Raw genomic sequence first — 24,083 nt, forward strand, 5'->3', positions numbered from 1 at the left:
AGGAAAAGAAAAAAAAAAAGAAGAACCAAAAAAATCAGCAGGGAGATGTGGTGGACAATTGAACAGCAAACAAGACAAACAAACACTTAAAGAAAAGAGAAAAAGAAAAAAAACTCCTGGTTCAGGAACTGTAGACTTTCAGTCTCAGTAGTTCTGGTGTTACTCCTTTAGCATCCAGTCCTGTTTGTCTGCGTCTCCTAGGCAGGTTTTGAGCTGGTGTCTGGTGGTGTTGGAGCCCTCCTGTTTCATGCAACAGCCAGTGTACCAGTGGTCCAGCTGGCAGGTGGCAGCCCATTGGGCCTGTGGGTCAGAGGCATGGTGGTCTGGTGAGCAGCAGCCTGGCTTTTCTGCAGGGCAGAGGCCTGGCACACCTGTGGGGTGGTGACTTGGCAGGCTAGCAGGCAGCCACCTGGCAGGCCTGCAGGGTGGCAGCCTGTGATCTGGCCAGCAGCAGCCTGACTGTTCTGCAGGGCGGAGGCCTGGTGCACCCGTGAGGCGGTGGACCCATGGGCCCACGGGGTGGAAGTCTGGCAGGGTGGCAAGCAATGGCCTGGCTGTTCTGTGTGCCAGCGCACAGCAGTTTGGCTGCTGTGTGAGGTGGAGGCCCAGTGGGCTGGCAGGCTTCTGACAGTGGCATTATGCGGGTGGCAGCCCACCTGCTCTTTCAGTGTACTGTGGCATGGAGAAGAATTCCACAGGCTAGGAGTTCAGGGTGCTGAAATTTCAGCTCTCCCTGGTGCTTTACCTCAGCCAAGTTTGTCTCCAGTGTCTCAGCAAGGTCCCTGATTCACAGAGCTCATGCAGTCTGCATCTGTGTCCCAGTTGCCATTTTGGATCCTCTCACAGTCAGGTAGTTCTGACAGTTGTTTATCACCACCTAGGAGAGTGCTGATGGGGACTTGCCATTTACCTTGGTCAGTACATGGTGCAATTGGACTGGGATTTATCAATCATGACCAATTAATGTGCCTTCAGTTGTGATCCCCACGTAGTGGAATTTCAAAAACATGAACTACATATATAAATTTCCTTATTGTTTCCAATTATTTGTTAGCTTTATCTCCTTAAATAAATATTAGTTGTAATAGTCATTTATTTCTTCCCTACCTTTGCCCTCTCTAGATCCTGGTTCCAACACAGGTTTGGTGGCATGATATGCAAGGACAAGTTTACATATACCTGATTTTTTAGCACACACAGGTATCAGTGATTCTCATTCCAGGCCATTGCACCCACCCATCTTCCCTTTCATTCAGAGCTGTCCTGGCTTTCTTTTCTAGGTACTCAATCCAATAGGTTACTCGGGTAAAGAGAGGTAGATTTTCCTCTGGAATGTACACTTATCCTATGAAATGAATTTCTCGTTGCCACTCTTCTGATTTCTACTTTCCACCAAAGGCCTCTGGAAAAACCATGAAAGATTTCAGGGCTCCTTGCTTCTTTCTATTCTTTACCCAATTGGGAAAATTCTCTAATGAGCATTGGATTGCCTCCAAGACAGTGCAGAAAACAGAACCAACAGCACTTACTCATTTTTCAAAATAGAGGGCAAAGAGAGAGAATGTGACTAAAAGAAAGGTTTAACAGAAAAGGGCAACAACACCCCAGTGTCAAGAGTGGGGGAGGGCACAGCGTTTGTGCACAAGGGGCCTTTTGCAACTGGTGGCAAGTGTAAACACAAGTTATGGTATTAACTACCCTAGATTATTTGAGGCCCGTTCATACTCACCGTAACATTTCACATGTCAGTACTTAATTCTAAAAGACTTAAGGTACAGTAAAATTTAAGATAAATTGGAAATGCTTTTGATGCTATTATAGTAAGTAAGTCATTTAATAATGAAAGTTATGACTTTTTCCATGAATTCAATCAGTGTGTTCTGATGACCTCAAAAGATTTTTTTAAAGATGGTAGTGGAGTTTGAACTCTGGGTATCCTGTTTGGTAGGCATGTGCTCTACCCTTGACTCAAACCTTTTAGCTCTGGTTATTTTTGACATGGGATCTCATTTTTTGCTCAAGCCAGCCTGCATTGTGATTCTCTTATTTTAGGCTTCTCACCATAGCTGAGATGACAGGAACATGGCACATGTCCAGATTTTTCTGTTGATCTGGGGTCTCAGGAAATTTTTCACCCTGGCAAGCCAAAACACTGATTCTTCAGATCTCATCCTCCCATGTAGCATAGATTACAGGTGTCAGCCACCAGCTTTAGGCTTATAACACTATTTTTAATACAGAAAATAACATGAAACTTTGTTACAGTAGTTGTATTTTTATTGAATTATATACATTATAATTATTTATTAATATACTGGTATATATGCACATCTAAATCAATGCCAATAGACAAACGTTTTCCAACCCAGAGAGTGGCAGATGGTTTCATGCTGTGCCAATGGAGTCTACTTTGGTTCATACCAACCTATATACCTAGTCCAAGCAACTTCTACCTAGAAAATTCCAATCACCACAATCAGACCATTCATTTTCTGTTGTCTCTGAGGCATCAAAGAAGTTATTCTATCACCAAATATGGAACAGTTCTAATGAGGGAAATAACACCCATCATTATCAATGTCATTTCCTAGACTGTCCACTAGACCCTTGTCACCAAGCAGTTTTCCCATTCAGCTGCCTTGCTATCATCTCAGACATGAGAGCTTCAAAGCACTTTTGAAGAAAATAAGTCTTGCTATTAAAAAGAAATGTGGGATAATATGATCAAAGTACATTATATGCATATAACGAAATCTCTTAAAATTATTCAAAAAATGTGGGACATCTTAACAAGTGAAAAGATTTTCATGTGAGTGTAATCTACAAAAATTCAGCTTTCCATTTCTATACCTTTTTCTTTCTCTTTGCCTGTCCTTATTAGGTTTTCCACACACAGGATTTAATGAAATATGTATGTTGGTTGCTAGCATATTTTACAAAATTCCCTTCTTTATTTTCCTGTGGTACTACAATTACAGCAGATGGAGGGAAAGTCTCCCGTCCTGCCTCCTGAAAGATTGCACAGAGTCCATTGGTTCCTCCTGTCTGTTCCGTCAAGATTTCACCTGATTTCTGTTCTCTTCTTCAAACATGTTGCTACCTCAGTTAATGGGGCAATTGAATTCATGTTGTATGGAGCATTGTAGATTAAGGATTGACAGAGAAAGAGAGGAAAGAGGTGGGGAGGGGTGGGGGAGAGAGAGAAAGAATACAAAGCTCTATCTAGCCTTTGTTCCCTCTGCTCTTTAATGAACACAACACATTATAGTCCTGCAAGACCAAACTGTGCAAAATCTAAAATGATCCAAGGATGGAAAAACATTACAGATGTAAGGAAACTGACTGCTTTACATAAACACAGAAAAAATCCCAATGCATTGTTCTATGGACTGAAGAAAAGTCACCTTGCAAACCACACCCAAGGATCTGTGCCCATCTGTTCCGTCTCCCAAAATGCCCCATGATCCAGCCACTCAGGTGCTTACATCTGGCGTGGCAAGGTCTCCCTAACCCTGATTCAGTGCAATGGCCAATGTCTTAGTCTGTGTTTATACCATTCCAATAGTTAAAAATTATGAAGAGTGACCAGTCCCATCAGGGAGTGTCTTTGTGGGCAGTGCATCCCTATTCTTCATTTCCTGTCTCATCTAAAGATGCCAGAGGGACACAGCTTCCTGTGCTTACATCCCTCTCAGTGTCAGCATCTACTTGCTACATTTCTCCACCATTCAACTCCTGAAGAAATGCCAAGAGATGCAAAGCTTCAGAATCGGCTTCATTTTTAGAAAGCCGCCCTTGGGCAATTCTTTGCAATTTGCTTTTCATCTTTTCTTTCTCCTTTGATTCCTGGTTTATTTTCACACCCTCTTTAAACTGCTGGATGGCCTTGTCTTCCAATTTCATTTGATACAGTTGAAAATTGCCATAGCGCAGATGGAGCAGTTGTTTAGCTATGGGTGCATGTTCCTTGCTGAGTTCTTTCTGGAAGTAAAACTCTGCTTCTTCATACTGGCCTACCATAGAAAAAATACCAGCAAGATGACTACAGACATTCAAGAGATTGCCATTGATCTCATCAGCTCTCTTTAAATGGTGCACAGCCTGTTGCGTTAATTCCAGGAACTCACTTTTCCCATTCATTCCCCTGTCTCTCATACTCAGCATTCGTTGGACTTTGGACCGATAGCAGCACCCAATATGGTAATGCAAGTAGGCATTGTCTGGCATGCTTTTTAACGCCTCTCTAAGCAGATCGATACTTTTGTCCACAGCACGCTTATTTCGATAAAACTTTGCTGCACTGCACAGCACATCTGTTGCACCTTCAGCCTCCCTTAAGGCTTCCTCCACTAGCCTGTCTCCTTCGCTTTCCTCATCTTCTTCATTCAGTTTTTGAAGTTTCAGAGCCAAGAGGACCTTCATATACTGGTTGTCAGGATTCAACTCAATGGCTGTCCTCAGAGCATCGATGGGGTTCTGAGATGCTGGCCAGCGATCCAGACGGTAGTTTTCTATGGCCCATCCAGTGAAGAATTCTGGGTTCTTTGGGTCCTTTTCCAGAGCCTTCTCAAAACACACCTTCCCCCTTTCATTTTGCCGTTTTGTGCACTTTAGCCGTGTCCACCCTTCCTCACAGTCAAGTTCAGGACTCTCAATTCTATAGGGACTGGAACACTTGGCACAGACCTCTTTCACTTTGTCCACATAAATCTGAGCTTCTGAGAGCCGGCCCATGTGATAGTAGACCCAGGCATAGTTTCCCCAGGTCACCAGACTTCTGATTTCTGCCTGGCCAGCGTGCTGTCTCTGGATTAGCTCTTCAGCTTGCTGTAAGCATTCCAGGGCCGCCTCGTTTTGCCCTCGGTGGTGCTTGATGTAGGCCTGTATGTTGCACATGGTGGCTTTAAACTCACTGTTCTGAAGCTCACACTTGTTCAACACTCTGTTCTCAAACTCGTCCAAGGACTGTTCTCCCTCCATCAGGTTCCAGGTGAAATGGCATTTTAGTTGCTGTAGGCTGCTCTCCAAAAATTTCTTAGTATTCTCGCTGTAGGGAAAAAAAGAAAGATGGACACTTTGTGACACAGCACAGATCTGTATGTCAAGAAACAGGATCACAGCAAATAAGACTCTTTTCCTTCTAAATCACAAAAGAACAAACTTTCTGTATCTTGCTTCCAATGTTTTGACACACGTGTCACTTCCTGCACAGGGAAGCAAGAGTTTGGTGACTTTGGAAAGCAGAAGTATTAGTGAGAGGGAGATGGTCACTCAGAGCCTGAGCTTAGGTTTCCTGAATAGGTGGATTGTGTCAGGCAGCTCAGGTCCTCTGGCTTGTATGTCTCCCAGAGAGGTCAAACCTGTGGGAATGATTCTGCAGAGGCTTGCTTTAGTTAATGAGCTCTTAAAGAAGTATTTAGCAATTAATTGCCTGTTGTCCTGTTATTTACTTTTGTATTTAGTAAATCTTTGCTTTATACTTTTCTATTTGCTTAATATTTCATTGTGTGTATTTTACTTTACCTGTCATGCTTCTGCAATTCAACTCCACTTTATCTTCTATATTCTTTGGTGTACTGGGTTTTGAACTCATGCCTCAGGCCTACTTTGTGCTCTATGCCCCCTGTAGCATTTTCCTTATGATTTTTTTTCCAGATAGGATCTCCCATTTTTTGCCTGGTCTGGCCCCAGATTATGATCTTCTTACCTACACCTTCTCCTTAGCTGAGATCAAGGTGCACAGCACCATGCTCAGCTTGTTTGTTGAGATTCAGTCTTGCTTGCAATCCTTTAGAACTCCACGTTCTGAGTGTCTGGGATTATAAGTATGAGTCATTGTACCTGGCCTAGTTTATATTTTCTTACTTCCATCCTTTTCCTTAAAAGAACTCGTATTTCTGCTAAGTATTTCAGCTTATTTTATATCACTAATGGATTTTTGTCTATGTAAACTTTTTGATTTTTTTGTCTAATTGTTGTTGCTTTTCTTTATTATTTTAACATGGTACACTCTTATTTTTGTCATTCAGTTATTATATTATAACCATTTAAATCTTATTTTGGGTCATTTTTTGGGGGTGTGTGACTGAGGTTTGTACTCAAGGCTTTGCACTTGCAAAGCAGGTGCTCAACCCCTTGAGCCACACCTCCAATCTGCTTTCCTGTGGTTATTTTGGAGATGGAGTCTCCCAAACTGTTTGCCCAGGTTAGCTTCAAGCCATATCCTCCGAATCTCAGCTTCCCAAGTAGCTAGGATTTATGGCATGAGCCACCAGTGACTGGTACTGAGTGCTTCTTAATTTTTAGTCTTTAACCCTGCTTTTGTAGCATTCTTTCTATCACTTTTATTACCTATGTTAGCATATCCTTAAACTTTTATTTTGGGATAAAATTTAGTCTTTTCATTGTTGTTGCTCCTTTTTTCTCCTTCTGCCTCACTTCTACTTCTTAGACTGGTGATTTCTATGTTTAACATGTCTCATTGAGCAGAACTGTTAAAAATTCTGCACTTTTTGTTTCAGTTTTCTATCGATACTGTTTTCTTCTGTCCTGGTTTTCCTTTCAGAACAGGCATAAGAGGCATGGCTACAGGGGAGGCTCCCAGGCAGCTGGCTCCTTTTGTCATTGGGAATAGCTCTTTTTCCTTTAGGGTATCCTTGTGACTCTTCTTAGAAGGTTTTCCATTCCCTTGAAGATTCCCTTCAGTGTTGTCCTCAAAATAAATGAAGAAATAAGCAACAAACAAGCCAGGAACACAGAATGACAAAACCTATCCATTGGAGTCCCTGAGATGTTGCTTTTTCTCACTTAAATTTTTTCATGGTACCTATAAGGCAGCCCTTTTATCAGAAGTTATATGATAATCTAAAAATTATGAATACTGACATATACAAGTCACAGGAAGCGTTGTAGATCATGTTGACATATACCTCCAGATGAAAACTATTCCCCTATACACTTGCCCCTCTCTTTTACTTTTCATATCACACTCATTACCCAACTCCACACATTTTGATTGGGTCAGGATTGAACCAGACTGGAAAGTGAACTGAGAGGGAGTGAAGAGCTGGAGCCAGACTTCATGTGTTGGCAGGAGTGCTGTGCATATGGGGGTGCATGGGCGGCCATGTTCTGCAGGTGAGGCAGGTTAGAATTAGGGAAAATTTGGGACTGAGACCCCCCCACTCACCTTAAGAGCTCCATTTTCATTACAATAAGTTAGAAAGAATGAGAATGTCCTCCCTATGAGTGGGGCACCTGAGAATTAACATAGTTGTATAAGGCAGTCTGCCCAGCTCCTCCCCCTGGCTCAAAGGCAATGCCCATACCCCTCCCCACTCATTGATTTTTGGATGGAAATCACCAGATTTGTCCCTTCCCATAGGTTAGCATAGGCTTTAAAAGCACCTGGAGAAGAGAAACATCCTCTCTCTGCCTCCGGATTCCACCTGGACCCCACCAAGCTTTCTTTTGTATTTCCCTTCCCTAACATTTAATAAACTCCATTTACACCCATGTGTCCTGCCATGGATTCTTCCTGTGGGGCACAAAGAATTTGGAAGTCTTCTGATCACAGATTCCACTGTTCCCCTAACGCAGGGTCACCCCTTGTACAATGCATGTTACACAGAATGTGCTCTAAATGCACATGGAGAAGTCACAGGGTCTGAGTCCCCAATGCTTCCCAGTCTCTTGTTTTAGGCTTCTTGGGGTCACTACAGTCCTGCTACTGGGTCTTGTGAGATGTTCCAGAAACTTTAAGGCAGATCCAGCTAATTTCTATTTCTTGCAACAAGTGGAGTCTTAACTATCACCTAGAATAAACAATATGAAGGAAAATGGGCAGGGGTTTCTGGGAAGGACCCTCCTTACTTTAAAGTCCCATGAAGGTCTTAGCAAAAATCAGATCCTGACAACTAACTCCAGGGGGAGGGGTAGGAGAGTGCCTGGCTTGGTATCTGCCATCCTAATGACAGTAGCTTCCCCTGAAATCCCATGCTCAATCTTCTTCTTAGTGAGGGTTCAGGAAGAGTCCCCTAAGCCTGAGAGCTCCTTAGGTCCTTCCTCACTGTATCAAAGAAACAGAGAATAAGGGCTTATCTCCACCATGTATAACGAATAGTCAGTTGTGCATTTGCATGATGGAGACATGCAACAAATGTGCTATGCAAACACTTTCAACAGCTATTGAAAAAACATCCAATCTCACTGCTTGAACGTCACTTTTTATTTCCACGGGGAAAACCAGGGAAGCTGATCCCTCCTATTTGCTTACTAGCTTTGTTTAGTTAACAATCCTGAGCTGACCAAGGTCACTGAAAGTAAAATTCACTTTAGCAAGAAGTAAGACTGGTATTCTGAGTACAATTTAACACTAAAGAAAAGAAATCTGCTGCAAAGAAAATTTTTGTCAAGTAATACTTTTATGAAAACCCTCAACTTAAAGTTTCAAGTAAGAAACAAAGGAGAGGCAGTTTATAGGAGCCCCTCTCCTCCAAAGGTTAAACATTCCTCTCTGCCTCTTCTATCTGACCTCAGCTCTCAACTCCCCCCACCCCCTCCGCCCTGCAGATCTGGAGAGGGGCCATTAGGGCTTGGACAGTGAACTCGGAATAAAACAGAAAGATATATCAATAGACAGCTTTACAAACACAGAGGCAGCAGCCTATTAAGGCTATAACAAATAGAACAGAGCTGGCCTTGCTCAGGAGCAGGGGCACTTAGGACTTGAATACTACAAGATTGATTCTACATAATCAACACAGACAGTAAAGTGAGAGTTTTCACCTCATGATTGACATGCAGTCTCAGCTGTGCTGGAAGGGCTCAGTCACTCTGCTGTGCTCTTCAGAAATATTCCTCCTCTGCCTCTGGCAAATACTGCCGATCTATATATAACAGCAGCAGCTACTTTCCTTTTCTGTTTCTCTGAAGTTGGCTTTACAAAAGAGGAACTGAAACTGAAAGGTGAGATTGCTAGGACTCTAAGAAAAATGAATCTTGAATAAGAACCAAGGCCTTCAGGGAACAAGGCTGTGCTGTAGACAGAGTGCATTGTGACATCAAGGTGGTTTAACCCATTTACAAGGCACCCTAACTCATTGTTCCCCTGTAAATCTACCCTCATCCTCATTACCCTTGTGCCCTGCAGGTCACTATCAGGAGCAGCCAACTCCCCCAGGGCGGGAACTTTTAGTCTCTTTAACTCACTGCTGAAGCTCCAGTCTTTGCAATGATTTGTGCGGTTTGCCTAGTATGTCAGGGATTCAAACGGTGTTGTTGAATCTATGAACACATGATTTGAAGCTTGTGTGCCGATATCAGTCATTCTGCATTTGAAATCAGACTGCATTTATATGTTGTGGCTTTCTGAAGAACTTATTAAATGTCTCTGCTATAGTTTCTTCTGTTGTAAACGGGGAGAGATACTGCTACCCATTCATAGTGGTGATGGGAGGGCTAAATGATTGGATATATAAAATGTCCTTAGAATAGTGCCTGGCATGGAAAAATTAGATGGTAGCTTTTATCATGATTAAAATCATCTACCAAAGAGACCAGAGAGAAACCTTTTATTAGCATAAATTAATTGTGAACACAAAGGTGTTTCATTGTAGTATTTCCATACTTGCATGTAGCATACTTTTATCAAATTCACCCCTCTATTACTGTTTCCTATCCCCCTACCTCCTTTTAAACAGTTTTAGTGGGTTTCATTATGCTACTTGATGTTTGGTTTTTCCATATCTTTAGATCATTTGGTATCCCAGAATTCATCATGATTGGTAAGCTAAGCCAAACATTCCTTAACTTCTCTACATGTCTGGGCTCCTCTGGGCCCCAAAATATGTAAATCCCTGTGTGACAACTTAGCTTTCAGCACTGGTACATCACAATGTGCAGTCACAGAGGATTAAGATGACAGAGAAATACCTTTTCTTTCCCTTTTTCCCTATCCATACCTGTGTTGGTTAATCCTGTTGTCAACTTTACTGGATTGAGAGACACCTTGAAAATTGCTAAAGTATACTTCCGGCTGTGGCTAGAGACATTGTGTCTACAGACAATGGCATGTGTCAGCAAACTGGGTGGAGAAGACCTGTCTTGAATGTGGGTGGAATCATCAAGAAGACAGGGACCTGGATGGAACAGAGAGCAGAGAAGGGGAAAGCTTCCATGGGTGGCCATACTTCTCTTCTTAAGCAGGTGCATTTCTTTTCTTTTTTTTTTTTGGCTGCAGTCATTGCCCAGAGACATGAGACTCCAGATTCTCCTTTGACCATGGACTTTTCACCAGAGATTCTCCAGGGGACTTCCAGGCCTCCAGCCTCCAACTGGGGCTGTGTCACTGGTCTCTCTGGTTCTCAAGCATCCAGTTTCTTGGACTGAGCAGTTATTGTTTTCCTCAGTTCTACAGCCTGCACATGGCCATTGTGGGACTATCCAGCCTCTGATCATATAGGCAAATCTCATAAATCCCATCTTACAATTTTATCTACATTTTATTGGTTTGTACCTCTGGAGAACTCTGGCTAATACAGTAATTATAATGTGCATAGACCCAAGGGGGAAACAGCTACTAGGACTAGTTGCTTTTGCCATTAAGGACTTACACAGAGCATAGTATTCTCCTGGAAAACTGAAGTAGCTGAGGTAGGTTACTCAGTCTTGGAGAAAGACATTTATCATGAATTTTCTGCCTGGGGTAGACGCAAAGCTGTGCTTTGTAAATTCCTCTACTCTTTGATTGGGGAACATAGCTGTGCTATCTCCATTGCAATTCCTAACTTTTTAAGTCTCACTCATGAATGAAAAGTTCAAGTTCTATTCACAAGTTCTATGACATATTTCTAGAAATGTACTTTGGTGTACAAGAACCACTGAAATAGGAAGCTAGGAATGTTCTGGGGGGCTGGCAGAGTGGCTCAACTGGAGTGCTTGTGTAGCAAGCATGAGGTCCTGAGTTCAAAACCTAGTTCAAACTGCCAAAAAAATGAAAGTGACTTTGTCACTGAGCTGGTGGAATGTTGTGGGTTTTGGAATTTGCACTAAATAAAACTCTTAGAAATGCTTAAAATATGGGTAACGGTAATGGGTGGGGAGATGCACAGAGATGGATTTTATGCACAGTCAGTGTGCTCTGAAGTGTCTAAGCGTAACTTAGAAACCAGTATGTCTATGCCTGTATACAACACTTCTACAACAGGGATGCACCAGCTGCTCTGTGTGAGCATAGTGGAAATCAGAAAGGAGAACCAACTGTCTTACACTTTTAGGAAAAACTTACTCAGCGAAAGTTCTGTTTCACATGGTAGAGTGCTCAACCAGGAAGTGCAGAGCCCTGAGTTAAATCCCAGTATCACCAAAAAAATGAAAAAAAAAAAAAGGAAAGAAAAAAGATTTTCATGAAAGTGGTGATGAGTAAGAAGTTATGACAAAAGGCCACATAAAGGTACAAGTAACAACAAAGGAAGTCAAGAAAATGAGAGGGGATGAGCAAGTGTATTCTGCTGTACATGCATTGTTGATTTTTTTGAAGTCAGAAATCAGAAGTGGAACATTTCTACTTTGCTCATCAGCTGCTTCACCTGCTTCCTGGAAGCCAAGCTTCTAGGGAACTTTGGGGTTTCTCACCAGATTTTGTGCCTTCCTTTAGACTTGCTTTGTGCCTAACAAAGGTCTGCAGGCAGAGATCCCCTACACTCACCTCAGGCCAAAACCACAGACTTTCCTTTTGAAATAAAAGTCCTGGTCCCTGTCTTTCTGGATTTTAATCTGATCGCAAGATTCAAACTACATGCCTTTAAAATGACAGAGAAGAAAACTCTCAGTAGGAGAACAAACACTTGAAGGTGACTGATTTTTAAAAATCCATTTTGATTACTAAGATTATACATGAAAGGAAAGAATTGGAGAGAGTTTTATGTATGTGAGAGGGGCAGTGGTTGGTCATAGAGGTTTTCTAGGGGAAAACACCTAGAAATAGACACTTATAAATTTTGTGTAGAGATTTTCAAACATTGAATAGTGTGGCCTTTTTGCACACAGTAGGAACTATTTGTGAAGTAAGTACTAAGGGAGTGGTCACAGCATTCCGGTCTAATATTTTTGTTTTGACCTTGGTTTTACTTTGTTGGACTATGTAATATATGCTTAGGAGACAAAACTCAAAAGATACAAAACTCAAAGAGATACACTTTTAAAGTAAATCTCCCTCCCTTATATCTCCTAGACAACCAGTTACATCTTGAAAGGTTACCTTGGAGAGAAAGTATCTTCCTAAAATATTCTATGTATACTTCTAATAATTGTTTTTCTCCCTCATTTTTCTTCTTTCTTTCCTTCCTGCTTTCCTCCCTCCACCTTCTTGACTCCCTCCCTCTCTCCCTTCTTCTTTCTTCCCTTTCTTTCATAAATGTTAGCGAGCCGTGTACATTTCTGCACTTTTCTTTTTCCTTTTTTGTTTTTGGCAGTAGTGGGGTTTGAACTCATGGACTCATGCTTGCTAGGCAGGCACTCTACCACTTGAGCCACTCCACCAGCCCCGTTTATTTATATTTAAATATATTTTGGAAATAGAGCTCTACATTTTTCATAGAACTGCATTATTATGATTATTATTGTTGCAGTAGGTACATTGTATTTCATGTATGAATTAAGAAAACTAATATATAAGTTCTGTAGTGAGCTATTTTCACTAATAGCAAAAATAATGTAAACAAAGCTTCATGAAAGTCCACGTACATGTCTTTACATGCATGTGCAAATATTAATAAGAATGGAATTTCTGAGGCAAAGATTCTGTTACATTAAATGACCATTGACAAATTCTCTCCTTTTATATGATCTATAATCTTAACATCAAGTCATGATAGAGCCTATTTATCTATATCTTGGCAGTACACCCAAGACATTTTCCTTGCTGGCCTAAAATATTCTTACTTGCTGTGTTGACTACCCTCTTTGCTCTTTCTATGAGTGACATTAACATCCATTTCATGTGTTTAAAAGTCATTTTCATTTCCTATCTGTTACTGACCATTTCTTATTTTTCCATTTAGTTGGTTTTTCCTTCTTGATTTGCAGAAACTACTTCACCACTGAGGAAATTAATTCATTATCTAGTAATACTTGAAATATTATCATTTGGTTTGCTATTTATTTTGATTGTTTTAAGATATCTTTTTCTATAGATATTTTTTTCTATCTTTTTTAATATAGTAGAATGTATGAGTAGTTTATCTTGTACATATTGTTTCATACTTACAACTTCCAGACCCTGAGATTAAAAACATTTCTCTCAAGAATTCCTGCAGTTTTTTAAACAATTTCAATTTAATGAACACCTAGAACTTTGGTTAATAGCAAACTCATTTTGAGGTTTAAGGAGCAAGGAGATGGTCAGGCATCAAGAGAGTTCTACTTATTAATTACCTAGCAAATATCTGTGTGTCAAGATTGTACAGGGCACAGAGTGAAAATCTCCTTGGAAGTCTAATGCTCACTGAGGATTAACCAGAATCACATAGTACCAAAGTGACCACTTCCCTTTCAAGAAGCTTTTGCAAAAACTCTACATGATATAAGAAAAGTGATTGTAAATTTGGATGAGAGAATTTTTTGAAGCTGGAAGGAATGACAAGCCCAGTCATCAGCCCAGGTGTACAAGTTGAAGTCTCTCTGTCTCCCCTTTTCCCTCAACTTCATGACCACCAAACCAGGCCTCCTAAACCTTTTTCTTCGTCTCCTTTTTCTCTTTCCTCTCCAGGGTCTTCTGCTATTCTAGGTGGTGGGCCCTACGTGTACCATCTCTAGGCCACTTGTGGAAGAGTCAGAGAGGAAGAGTCAGACACAGGCATCCCTGTTCTCTTTCAGTCCTGCCAGCTGTTAGTGTCTTTTCTCCTCAGTTCGTGGATGAATTTGGACAGTTGCCAACTCAAGGCATCTGAGGCTTTTTTAGAGAGTCATTTATTAGCAGTTCGTAGGTTCATGATCAGTTTTCCCTTTACCGGGTGAGGACGGATGGCAGTGTCATCACAGCTGCTCCATATTTCAGATGGGGCACTTGACTCTTGGCAAGAGGGAGAGGCTTGCTAAATTCTGCCTGGAAGTAACATTCTGCCTCGTCACCTGACCTGCTATGGCATCCAGGCAGGAAAGGGCCCAGCAGGCACAGGGAGGTTCAATTCAATTCCGTATCATTTTCTGGGTTTGTACCTCATCCTCATCAGTTCTGTGTTCTCTTAATCGCTGCTTTTTTTTTTTTTTTTTTGTCTGATATTTGCTCTGTAGCTGCATCCTATCTGGTGATGTTGGTAGACATTGTTTGGCACTGATTCTAAGGGCTATCTGTGTCCAGATAGCCTTTATTTTGATAATTAGAAACACTGCAGGGTTTGTCTGTCAGACAAGATGTTGCCTTCAGAGACTCTTTACCCAACTTTTCTTCCTCAGCTTCTTTCCTGACCTTTTGAAGAATCAGAGCCTGGAGGACATTAGCATGTTTGTTGTCAGGATTCAGTTTCATGGTCTGCCTCTGAGGCAAAGGGGATTTACTATTGGTGCTTTTTCACTTAGAATATAGAGTGCAATTATCAGTCTCTTCTATAGCTTTCTCAAAACACTCCTTTGCCCATTCATAATACTTTCTCATCATTTTAAAAGCACCCATCCTTCATCATAGTCAATCGCAGAGCACTTAGTTCTATAGGGGCTTGCAAACATCTTGCAAAGGTATGCTACTTTTTCAGTGTAGCCTGAGCTTCCAGAAAATGCCCATGTGACATTGGACCCAGGCACAGTTCCCCCAGGTGATCAGGCTTTGATTTTGCCCTGTGAGGTTTGCTCCTGAAGATTAAGCCCCTTTGCTTGCTATAAGTATTCCAGAACTGCCTGGTGCTGGCCTCTGGGCTGTTTAACAAAGGCAAACAGGTTGTACATGATCGCTCTGAGTTTGTGTTTGGAAACTCTGTCTAGTCATAAACTCTGTCTTCTAAATCATCTGAGGAACTTTCTTCATCATATAAATTACAGGCAAAATGACATTTCGGTTGTAATACAGCATCGTCTAAGGAATGTTTGCAATTTCACTTTGGGAAGAAAACAGAACATTTGGGGATGACAGAAAGCAGAGGTACAAGTCAATCTTCTGGGGCATGGCCACTTGATCACTTCTCCTGAAGCAGAAGGGAAATTTTGCACCCTTTTCACTGTTCTCAAGTACTATTGGCATAGGGCTGTGGCTCACAAGCCCTATTTTTTAGGTTCTCTCAAAGGAGGTAGTAAGAAGAATTTAACTGATGGACTAGGCATGAGGGAAAAAGAAATTCTTTCTACACTAACATGGGAAGCAAGCACCTATTGTGAACAATACTGGCTAAAGATGGGGTCAGTGGTCTTCCCAGGCCAATCCCTGCACAGAGGATCATTTCTATCCACCTCAGTTTACAGGCATTCCTAGACCTTCTGAAGAGTTAGTTCTGCCTATCAGTCTAGCCAAACACAATGCATAGCAGTCAATGAGCTGGACAAGTGTGTGTTCTTCAGGAGTCTGTTCATAGGGATGGAGTATGCATGGAGAATTAGCTTATCAAGCTGGTCCACAGTAGCTTTTGTTTATCTGAGATTGGGCCTATGAGGAAAGTACCATCTGTGTCACTGTCCCTGTTGATTTGCTTTGTTGAGTTGGCTATTAGGATTGAATCAAGAATTGAAACAACTCAAATGCTTTCCTACCCCCTACCTGCCTGGGACTACCTGATGGCATGGCCAACTGCCCTTTTCCGTTGGTCAGCAGCCTCATTCCCTTTAGGCACAAAACTCCTTTGAAGAGGAGTTTCCTACAAAGGAGAGAAATCACTGGAGTAGGTGAGAAACATGACGAAAACTGGCTGCATTCAAATTCTACTCACAAAAATCAAAGGGAAAACTGGAAACCAGGAAATAAGTGATTATAGTAAATATAAATAGAATAAATTTTATACTTAAAAAGCTCCAAAAACTAAGACAATTCTAATGTAAACAAATATTTTAAAATTTATCAAAATGCATATGAATATGGGCATTGCTAATAGTCAAGAAAATACAAATAAAATGAATAACACTTCAATGGCATTTTGGAATATTCAATGACCAATTTTTAAAAAACAAAGCTTATAAGAATATGACAAGTTGGACACTCTCACACATGAGTTTCTGGAGGATGTTTTGATACAGAACTTGTAGGGTATTGTGCAAGACATAGTAGAGGTTTTTGACATAAAATTTGAACTTCTGGAATGCAAAGAAAATCAAATATTCAGTATAGGTTGTGATGGTCTATTTTAGTTTATATGTGACAGGGTCTCACTGTGTAGAAAAGTCTACTCTTGAACTCATGATCCTTCTGTACTACTTTGCAAGTGCTAGGATTATAGACATATGCCAACACCCCTGGTTTGTGATGGTCTCTTAATGTGTCAATTTGGCTAGTTTAGAGTCCCCACTTATGTTGCTGGGTAGGTATAGTGTAGATATGATTAAAGTTTATAGGCAGTTAAATTTAAGTAAGAGAGAGTGTCCTAGGTGATCTGGGTGGGCCTGTATCAACAAATGAAAAGTTTTTAAGTGCAGAGCTGAGATCCCTGATGAGGACACCCTTCTTGTAGACCATAAAACCATGCATCAGAATTCCTGATTGGTTTTTGTGTTTATTTCAAACTTGCCTAATCAGCCCCCATAACTACATTTTTAAGCTAAATCCCTGCAACAAAGTCTTTAATATATATCTCTTCTTACTTTTGTTTCTATAATTGTACCCAGACTGACACAAAATTTATTGAATTAAAAATGTTCATTCCAGGAATTGTTACAACTGCTTAAAATTTTAAACAAACTAGATGATGATCTAAAAAAATATTTAAGTGTATTATAGGAATATAAGCTGAAAATGTAAGCTTTTTTCTCAAATTCTACTATCATGATATAATTTTTGAACATTTCATTCCACAAAGAAAAGAGAAGAGTACTAAATGGAACAAAATCTTTGAAACTCTAAAAGGGCTAAATAGGTAGTATTTACTAAACTTGAGAAACCTGTCCACAGTGGAGAAAGTCAAATAAATAAACTAATTTATAAGGCTGAATTTTCCAAAGGCAGGAAGTAGTGACAGTGTGTGAATGTGTGTGTGTGTATTTATGCATTTGTTTGGTGAAAAGAAAATTCCATGGAAGAAAACCAATTGATATTGCCCAAAATTTAAAAAAAAAATCAAAAACTACCAACATACTCAGATTATTTAAGGACATAATAATAAATAATGAAATAGTCACTAAAATCGTTATGCAGTGCATAGTTGCCTCTGGAGAGTGCTAAATAGAGTGGGATGGATGTGGGGGATTGCAATTTGTTCTACCTTGTAGGTCATGTTGACTATTTTAAATGGCTTCAATGTATAAATTTGAATAATATTAAGCAGAATGAATCTGGGCTGGCAGAAGGGAAGGGAGGAGGAATGAACAAAGGAAAGAAGGAGATAGGAAAGAAAGGATAGAAACAACAACAAAGAAGAAATGAGAACCAGAGAAGGACAGAAGAAAGGAAAAAGTGGAAAAATACAAAGGAAAAGGAGACCAATTATGGCACACCCATATTTTGCAACATTGTTATAAAGCCCTCTTTATTCATGCTATTGAAAAATTTTAATTTCATGGGAAATTACAATGCTAAGTTAAAAGAATAAGTTAAATATAATATATACCTATAACTGAAAATTTTTTCCCAAAAATCTGTTTTATGAAATGTATCTGACTTTATATCTATGCATATAGTGAATTATTTTCTTTCTGGTTGTTAATGTAAGAGGGAATATAATTTTTTCACTTATATTTGCTGTTATTTTTCCAAAGATTCTTTAGTGTGCTTACAGTATTTTGATCTGAGAAAAATCTTTCATGATTCGAGTTTGTTTTGTTTTTTAAACACCACTAAGGATTGAAAACAAAACAGAAAGTGAGTGTATGGGAATTGGGATTGACTGATAGAGCCCAGCTTCTCTGGAGGCTTTGGGGACCAAAGATGCTGGTTTAGCTCATGAACAACAGTGTTTCCTCAGAAAAGAATTCACTAAGTCCAGCCCAACCGCTAGTAGTTCTGCCAGTGCTGAGCTCTGATGAAGTAGCTACATTTAAATATTATCATGAAATGACCCTACCCTTCTGATCTCCTTTCAAATGAAAAATTTTTTTAAAAAGAGCTTGTATGGGCTTTCTGAGGAAAGTATGGTTTAGACAAGAGAGTGAAATAGATTTGTGCATTATCTGCTACATTCTTCCTGCTCTAAGTTCTAGCCACTTTCTAGTTAGGGTTTCTAAAACCTCCATTGGGGAGCCAATATGAGTCTAGAAGTGACAAAGAACATCAAATGCCTGACCTAATGAGAAACAATCATTCCGTAGATTAAGGGACATTAAATATTTAAGCAAGTGTCAAAATCCAGTACTTTAAGAAAATCTGGTCTGACATTATCAAAGACACTAGACACAATTTAAGAAATTGTGCAAGAAATGACTTACTTGACCTCATGGTGGTAAGCCTAGAGTGGGCTTGCTCTCCTGCAGTGTTCTGGCCAAGGTTGATTTTGTTAAGAAGCCTGCCTGAGCTGACTACAGATTCTTGAGAGTAAGAAGCACAGTGCTTTTTGATAGAGGGTAGCTTTTTGTGTATGTGCAAAATGAAGTAGAAATTTATACTGGCCAGGGTGTGAGATTTCAACTGGTTTCCTGCTGCAGGAAAAAGAGACTTTAGCAGGAAAAACTTTGATGAAGTCAACTGGGACAGAATATTTCTGAGGACATTTAAGGTAGAAGAAAACTGACAAGAGGGAGAATCAGAAATATAACCTCAAGAGAACTACAAACTACAAACCAATGAACTAGAATGGCTTCAGGAAAACTGTTTTCATTATAAGGTGATATTAATACTAACACCATAGCTAATATGACAGATTTTTATCAGAATTTTGGTCAGACTCACATAATTTATTGCATTTGATACCTTTGTGAGTTATGGCCTTTTACCAAATAAATGAATACTCAGAGAGCTTATGCCACATATCCAAGAAGTGAAATCCAGATCTGAGTATTCTAGATCTAAACTACATGGTTCCATATTCAGCTCCACCAACCACCACTTGTGTGAACTTGTATCACTTCTTCATCTGTAAGCTCTTAGAATGGAGTCTGACACATAATGGATGTAAAGGGAAAAATCTGTTCTTTTATGTTCAGAGTAAGTTTTGGCATTAGTTCTAGTTTCGAGCTCTGTCACCAACTGCCTGTGATATTAGGCGAATCACAATCCAGGTCTCAGTATTATTTTCAGAAAAAATACCATGGCCAGGTGCCAGTGGTTTATGCCTGTAATCCTAGCTACTCAGGAATGAGAGATAAAGAGGATTGTGGTTCAAAGCCAGCCCAGGCAAATAGTTTGAGAGAAACTTTCTTGAAAAAACCCATCACAAAAAAGGGGCTGGTGGAGTGGCTTAAGGTGTAGGCCCTGAGTTCAAACTCCAGTACTGAAAAAAAAAAGAAAGATGGCTCTGACAAAAAAAGAAACTTCTTAAGGTTTGACCAGGGAGGAAATCTTTATCAAGATTTATAATAATTACTTAAGACATACTTTTTACTTTTTGTCATAGATACCCACTTCAATTTTAGAGCTTTATAGGGGGAGGGGTTATTGGTTTTGTTGTTGTTATTTGTTTGTTTTTGTTTTTTGAGACAGGATCTAACTATGTAGCCCAGGCAGCCTCTACTTCCTGAGTGCTTGGAGGTAGGTCATTGTGGCAAACCTTTGAAGGGTATGTCTTGTTTCTGGCCTCTTCTTGTATTTCTCTCTCTGCATTTTGGCTGATATGAGGTGAGCAGCTTCCCCTACTCCATGCCCTTCGGCCATGCTGTTTCTGCCTTGCCACAGGCCTAAAAGCAATGGAGCCAGTCAACCATGGCTGAAACCTCTGTAACCATGAACCAAAATAAATCCATCCTTTCTTAAGTAGTTTTTGTCACAGTGACAAAAAAATCTGACTAATACACTAGCAGATGAGGATGGGTTTGCAATTTAGGAAATATATCTATATATCTTACCAGAATTCAGTCTTATGCAATTGTGGGAGCTGGCTAAGTAGTTTTTGTAAGGTGTTTTGTCTTCACGTCTGCTTCCATGGCTTCAAGAAGAGAAGAGAGATGTGTAGTGGGGAGAGCAAGGAGAGGCTCCCAAGGATGGGCCAGAATCGGGGAGTCAGCTTTCATTGCCTCCACTACCCCTGTAAGAGAAGCTGGAGCCCTTTGTCATGGAGTGAAACACACCCCTGGGCCAGAAAGTGGAGATGCTGGAGCAGGAGCCAAAGAGGTGAGCCAGGAAATGAGCAACAACAGTGTGCTAAAAGCTACAAAACACCTGCCCTACCTTTTTAGGCTTAAAAAGAAAAATGTAGTAATGTCTCTTGACTCACCCTGACTGGAAACACTGTTCAGCCTAGCCAAATTGACACATTACAAAGCCTACAGTTTTCCACTCTATTTCTTTGCCTAATTCAGGCACTGCCATGTGAGCTTTTTGGTAGTGCTTTCATTTTAAGAAAATGTTTTGGAGTAATACAATGCATTTCTTACATCTAGAACAATTGCAGAAGAAACAGCATCAGCAGCATCCTCTAATAATAACAGCAACCATCAACAAATTAAGTCCTTCTATATCTTTGTGTGTTGGAGCAGAAAGAAAACTTTAAGAATGTCTATCTCAGCAGAGACTATCACCAGATATGGAAACAAAATTTCTACCTCAAGTCCTGCTGCTAACCTTATCCTTAGTTTCTTGTCATGGTTCAAGGGCCAGGCATCTGCACTTGTGACTAAGGGTCCCTAGCACACAATCTCCAGTTCCTATAGTCTTATGTCTCAAAGATCCCAGAAAACTAAATCATGGCTATAATGATGTCCTAGAGCAGGGGTTGCAAACCATTTCTGTCAAGGATCAAATAGTAAATATTCTCTTTGGCTTTGTGAGAAATAAAGTCAATGTCTTAACTACTCAACTTTGATACTATAGCATACAACCAGTCATAACAATACATGTTCTAATAAAACTTTATTTACAAAAACAACAGTGGGTCACATTCAGCCTGTGAGCTGTGGTTTGTTAGTCCTTGTTCTAGGCCTTGTACATTCTTTATGCTCAGAGAGCATCTTGAAGAAATAAGGCCCTAGCATTGTTCACTCTACCTTCTGCAGGCTCCTCTCACCTTCCCATTTCAGAATATTTTTGTAGGATTTTCCAGGGTGTCAAAATGTTATTAATCATCAGATATGTTTTCTTAGAGTCTTTCTTGATACTTCAAAGAAGCATAAGTAGGTTTCAGGCTCATGGCCTCCTGAGCTGCTGCTTCCCTGACACTATGTTTATGTTGCTTGCCTTGACCTGTACAGAAATTAACACCTGTTCACAGGACCCCCAAATATTCATTCATACAAGGTCACAAATGCCTCCCCTGTGTAATCTAGCTCCTCCATCTCTGAATTCCTTATTCCAGAAGACACCATCCCTTACTTCTCTGCTCTCTCCTTCTTTTTGAAAATTTTTTTATTATTCATATGTGCATACAATGCTTGGGTCATTTCTCCCTCCTGCCCCCACCCCCTCCCTTACCACCCACTCCACCCCCTCCCTCTCCCCCCCACTCCCTCATACCCGGCAGAAACTATTTTGCCCTTATCTCTAATTTTGTTGAAGAGAGAGTATAAGCAATAATAGGAAGGAACAGGGTTTTTGCTAGTTGAGATAAGGATAGCTATACAGGAAGTTGACTCACATTGATTCCCTGTGCATGTGTGTTACCTTCTAGGTTAATTCTTTTTGATCTAACCTTTTCTCTAGTTCCCGGTCTCCTTCTCCTATTAGCCTCAGTTGCTTTTAAGGTATCTGCTTTAGTTTCTCTGCGTTGAGGGCAACAAATGCTAACTAATTTTTTAGGTGTCTTACCTATCCTCATATCTCCCTTGTGTGCACTCGCTTATATCTTGTGATCAAAGTTCAATCCCCTTGTTATGTTTGCCCTTGATCTAATAATGTCCGCACATGAGGGAGAACATACGATTTTTGGTCTTTTGGGCCAGGTTAACCTCACTCAGAATGATGTTCTCCAGTTCCATCCATTTACCAGCGAATGAAAACATTTCGTTTTTCTTCATGACTGCATAAAATTCCATTGTGTATAGATACCACATTTTCTTAATCCATTCGTCAGTGGTGGGGCATCTTGGCTGTTTCCATAACTTGGCTATTGTGAATAGTGCTGCAATAAACATGGGTGTGCAGGTGCCTCTGGAGTAACCTGTGTCACAGTCTTTTGGGTATATCCCCAAGAGTGGTATTGCTGGATCAAATGGTAGATCGATGTCTAGCTTTTTAAGTAGCCTCCAAATTTTTTTCCAGAGTGGTTGTACTGGTTTACATTCCCACCAACAGTGTATGAGGGTTCCTTTTTCCCCACATCCTCGCCAACACCTGTTGGTGGTGGTGTTGCTAATGATGGCTATTCTAACAGGGGGGAGGTGGAATCTTAGTATGGTTTTAATTTGCATTTCCTTTATTGCTAGAGATGGTGAGCATTTTTTCATGTGTTTTTTGGCCATTTGAATTTCTTCTTTTGAGAAAGTTCTGTTTAGTTCACTTGCCCATTTCTTTATTGGTTCATTAGTTTTGGGAAAATTTAGTTTTTTAAATTCCCTGTATATTCTGGTTATCAGTCTTTTGTCTGATGTGTAGCTGGCAAATATTTTCTCCCACTCTGTGGGTGTTCTCTTCAGTTTACAGACCATTTCTTTTGATGTCTCCTCTCTCCTTCTTATACCAGGGACAAAATACTGTCCCACTCTGAATCCAGAAAATGTATCAGCTTATTGTTCGAGAAAAAAATTCATTGTGCCTCCCTCCCCGCAAAAGAGGAATTTGTTTTTAAATTGTACTTATACTGGTATATATGAATTGTACAAAGTGGGGAATTTCATTGTGATATTTCCAAACATTCATGTACCATACCTTGATCATTCACGCACTCTGTACTCTTTCTAATCTCCCCTTGTCCTGGCCCCACTTTTTAAAGATTTTTTTGTGTGTTTGTGGTTTGTGGTGCTGGGATCAAGCCAGGACCTTTTTTTTTTCACACAGTAGAACATTCTATTTCAATTGCATTATACCTGATGACATTTTCACATCTTTGTAGCAGCCACTGGACATCTGAATTCACTGTATTCATTATTAGACCTACAATCTGATTTTGCCCTCTGGGAGTTTTCTTTTTGTTTTTGTTTTTCCTAAAGTTTTAAACTGAGCACATTTTAACATGCATAAAAATATTCACACTGTCTGGAGCTAAGAAATGGTTCTTATTTAAGTATTCACTTACATAAAATATTTAAAATTTTAAGTATCAACTTCAGACAAATGGAGGAGAAATGACAGGGAAATAAAACTTTGGAAGAATATTTTCAATATGGTAATTGGACTCAAGTAGTTTATTATTTTTTTTCAGAACAAAGACTATAAGCCTGTGTCCAGACGTAGTTAAAACTTACAAGACATACATTTAAATATGTTTAAATTTAAATTTTTCTGACAATTTAAGAATATAATCACTACATTTATTGTAGTATCTTATTGTACCCCAGAGTATAGTTTACTGCATCAGACTTTTTTTTTTTTTGGCAGTACTGGGGTTTGAACTCAGGGCTTCATGCTTGTTAGACAGGTGCTCTACCACTTGAGCCACTCTGCCAGCCCACTATATCAGTTTCTGAGCAGAGTAATGATAAAAATATTAATCAAATCTTTTTGGAATTTGCTCATTCAAGAGAGACACCTGACCAACCAGGATGGACAACAGCCAAACCCATTGGTTCAGAGACACTAGTGCCTACTGAATTAAATGTCAGTTTTGGTTCTCATTATTCCCATTAATTTATTGGTGCTTCATCATGGGGACTCCAAGGGGATCTGCAGCTCATGTAACACCTTTGAGAAATAGGCTTGCTATTTTGTGATCTGT

General features: G+C 40.1%; 1 protein-coding gene across 1 annotated transcript; it reads right to left on the reverse strand.

The window, feature by feature from the left end:
* Nucleotides 1-2,261: 2,261 nt before the first annotated feature.
* On the reverse strand, nt 2,262-8,932 carry Ifit2 (interferon induced protein with tetratricopeptide repeats 2). The gene is made up of 2 exons (XM_074078806.1): nt 8,788-8,932; nt 2,262-5,047 (listed from the first exon to the last, which is right to left on the reverse strand). Exons 1-2 carry the CDS (start codon nt 8,799-8,801, stop codon nt 3,712-3,714), a joined length of 1,350 nt encoding a protein of 449 aa, XP_073934907.1. The 5' UTR covers nt 8,802-8,932; the 3' UTR covers nt 2,262-3,711.
* Between the last annotated feature and the right edge of the window lie 15,151 nt (nt 8,933-24,083).

The sequence above is a fragment of the Castor canadensis genome, chromosome 7, assembly GCF_047511655.1.
Source record: "Castor canadensis chromosome 7, mCasCan1.hap1v2, whole genome shotgun sequence".
In the NCBI taxonomy this organism is placed as follows: Eukaryota; Metazoa; Chordata; class Mammalia; order Rodentia; family Castoridae; genus Castor; species Castor canadensis.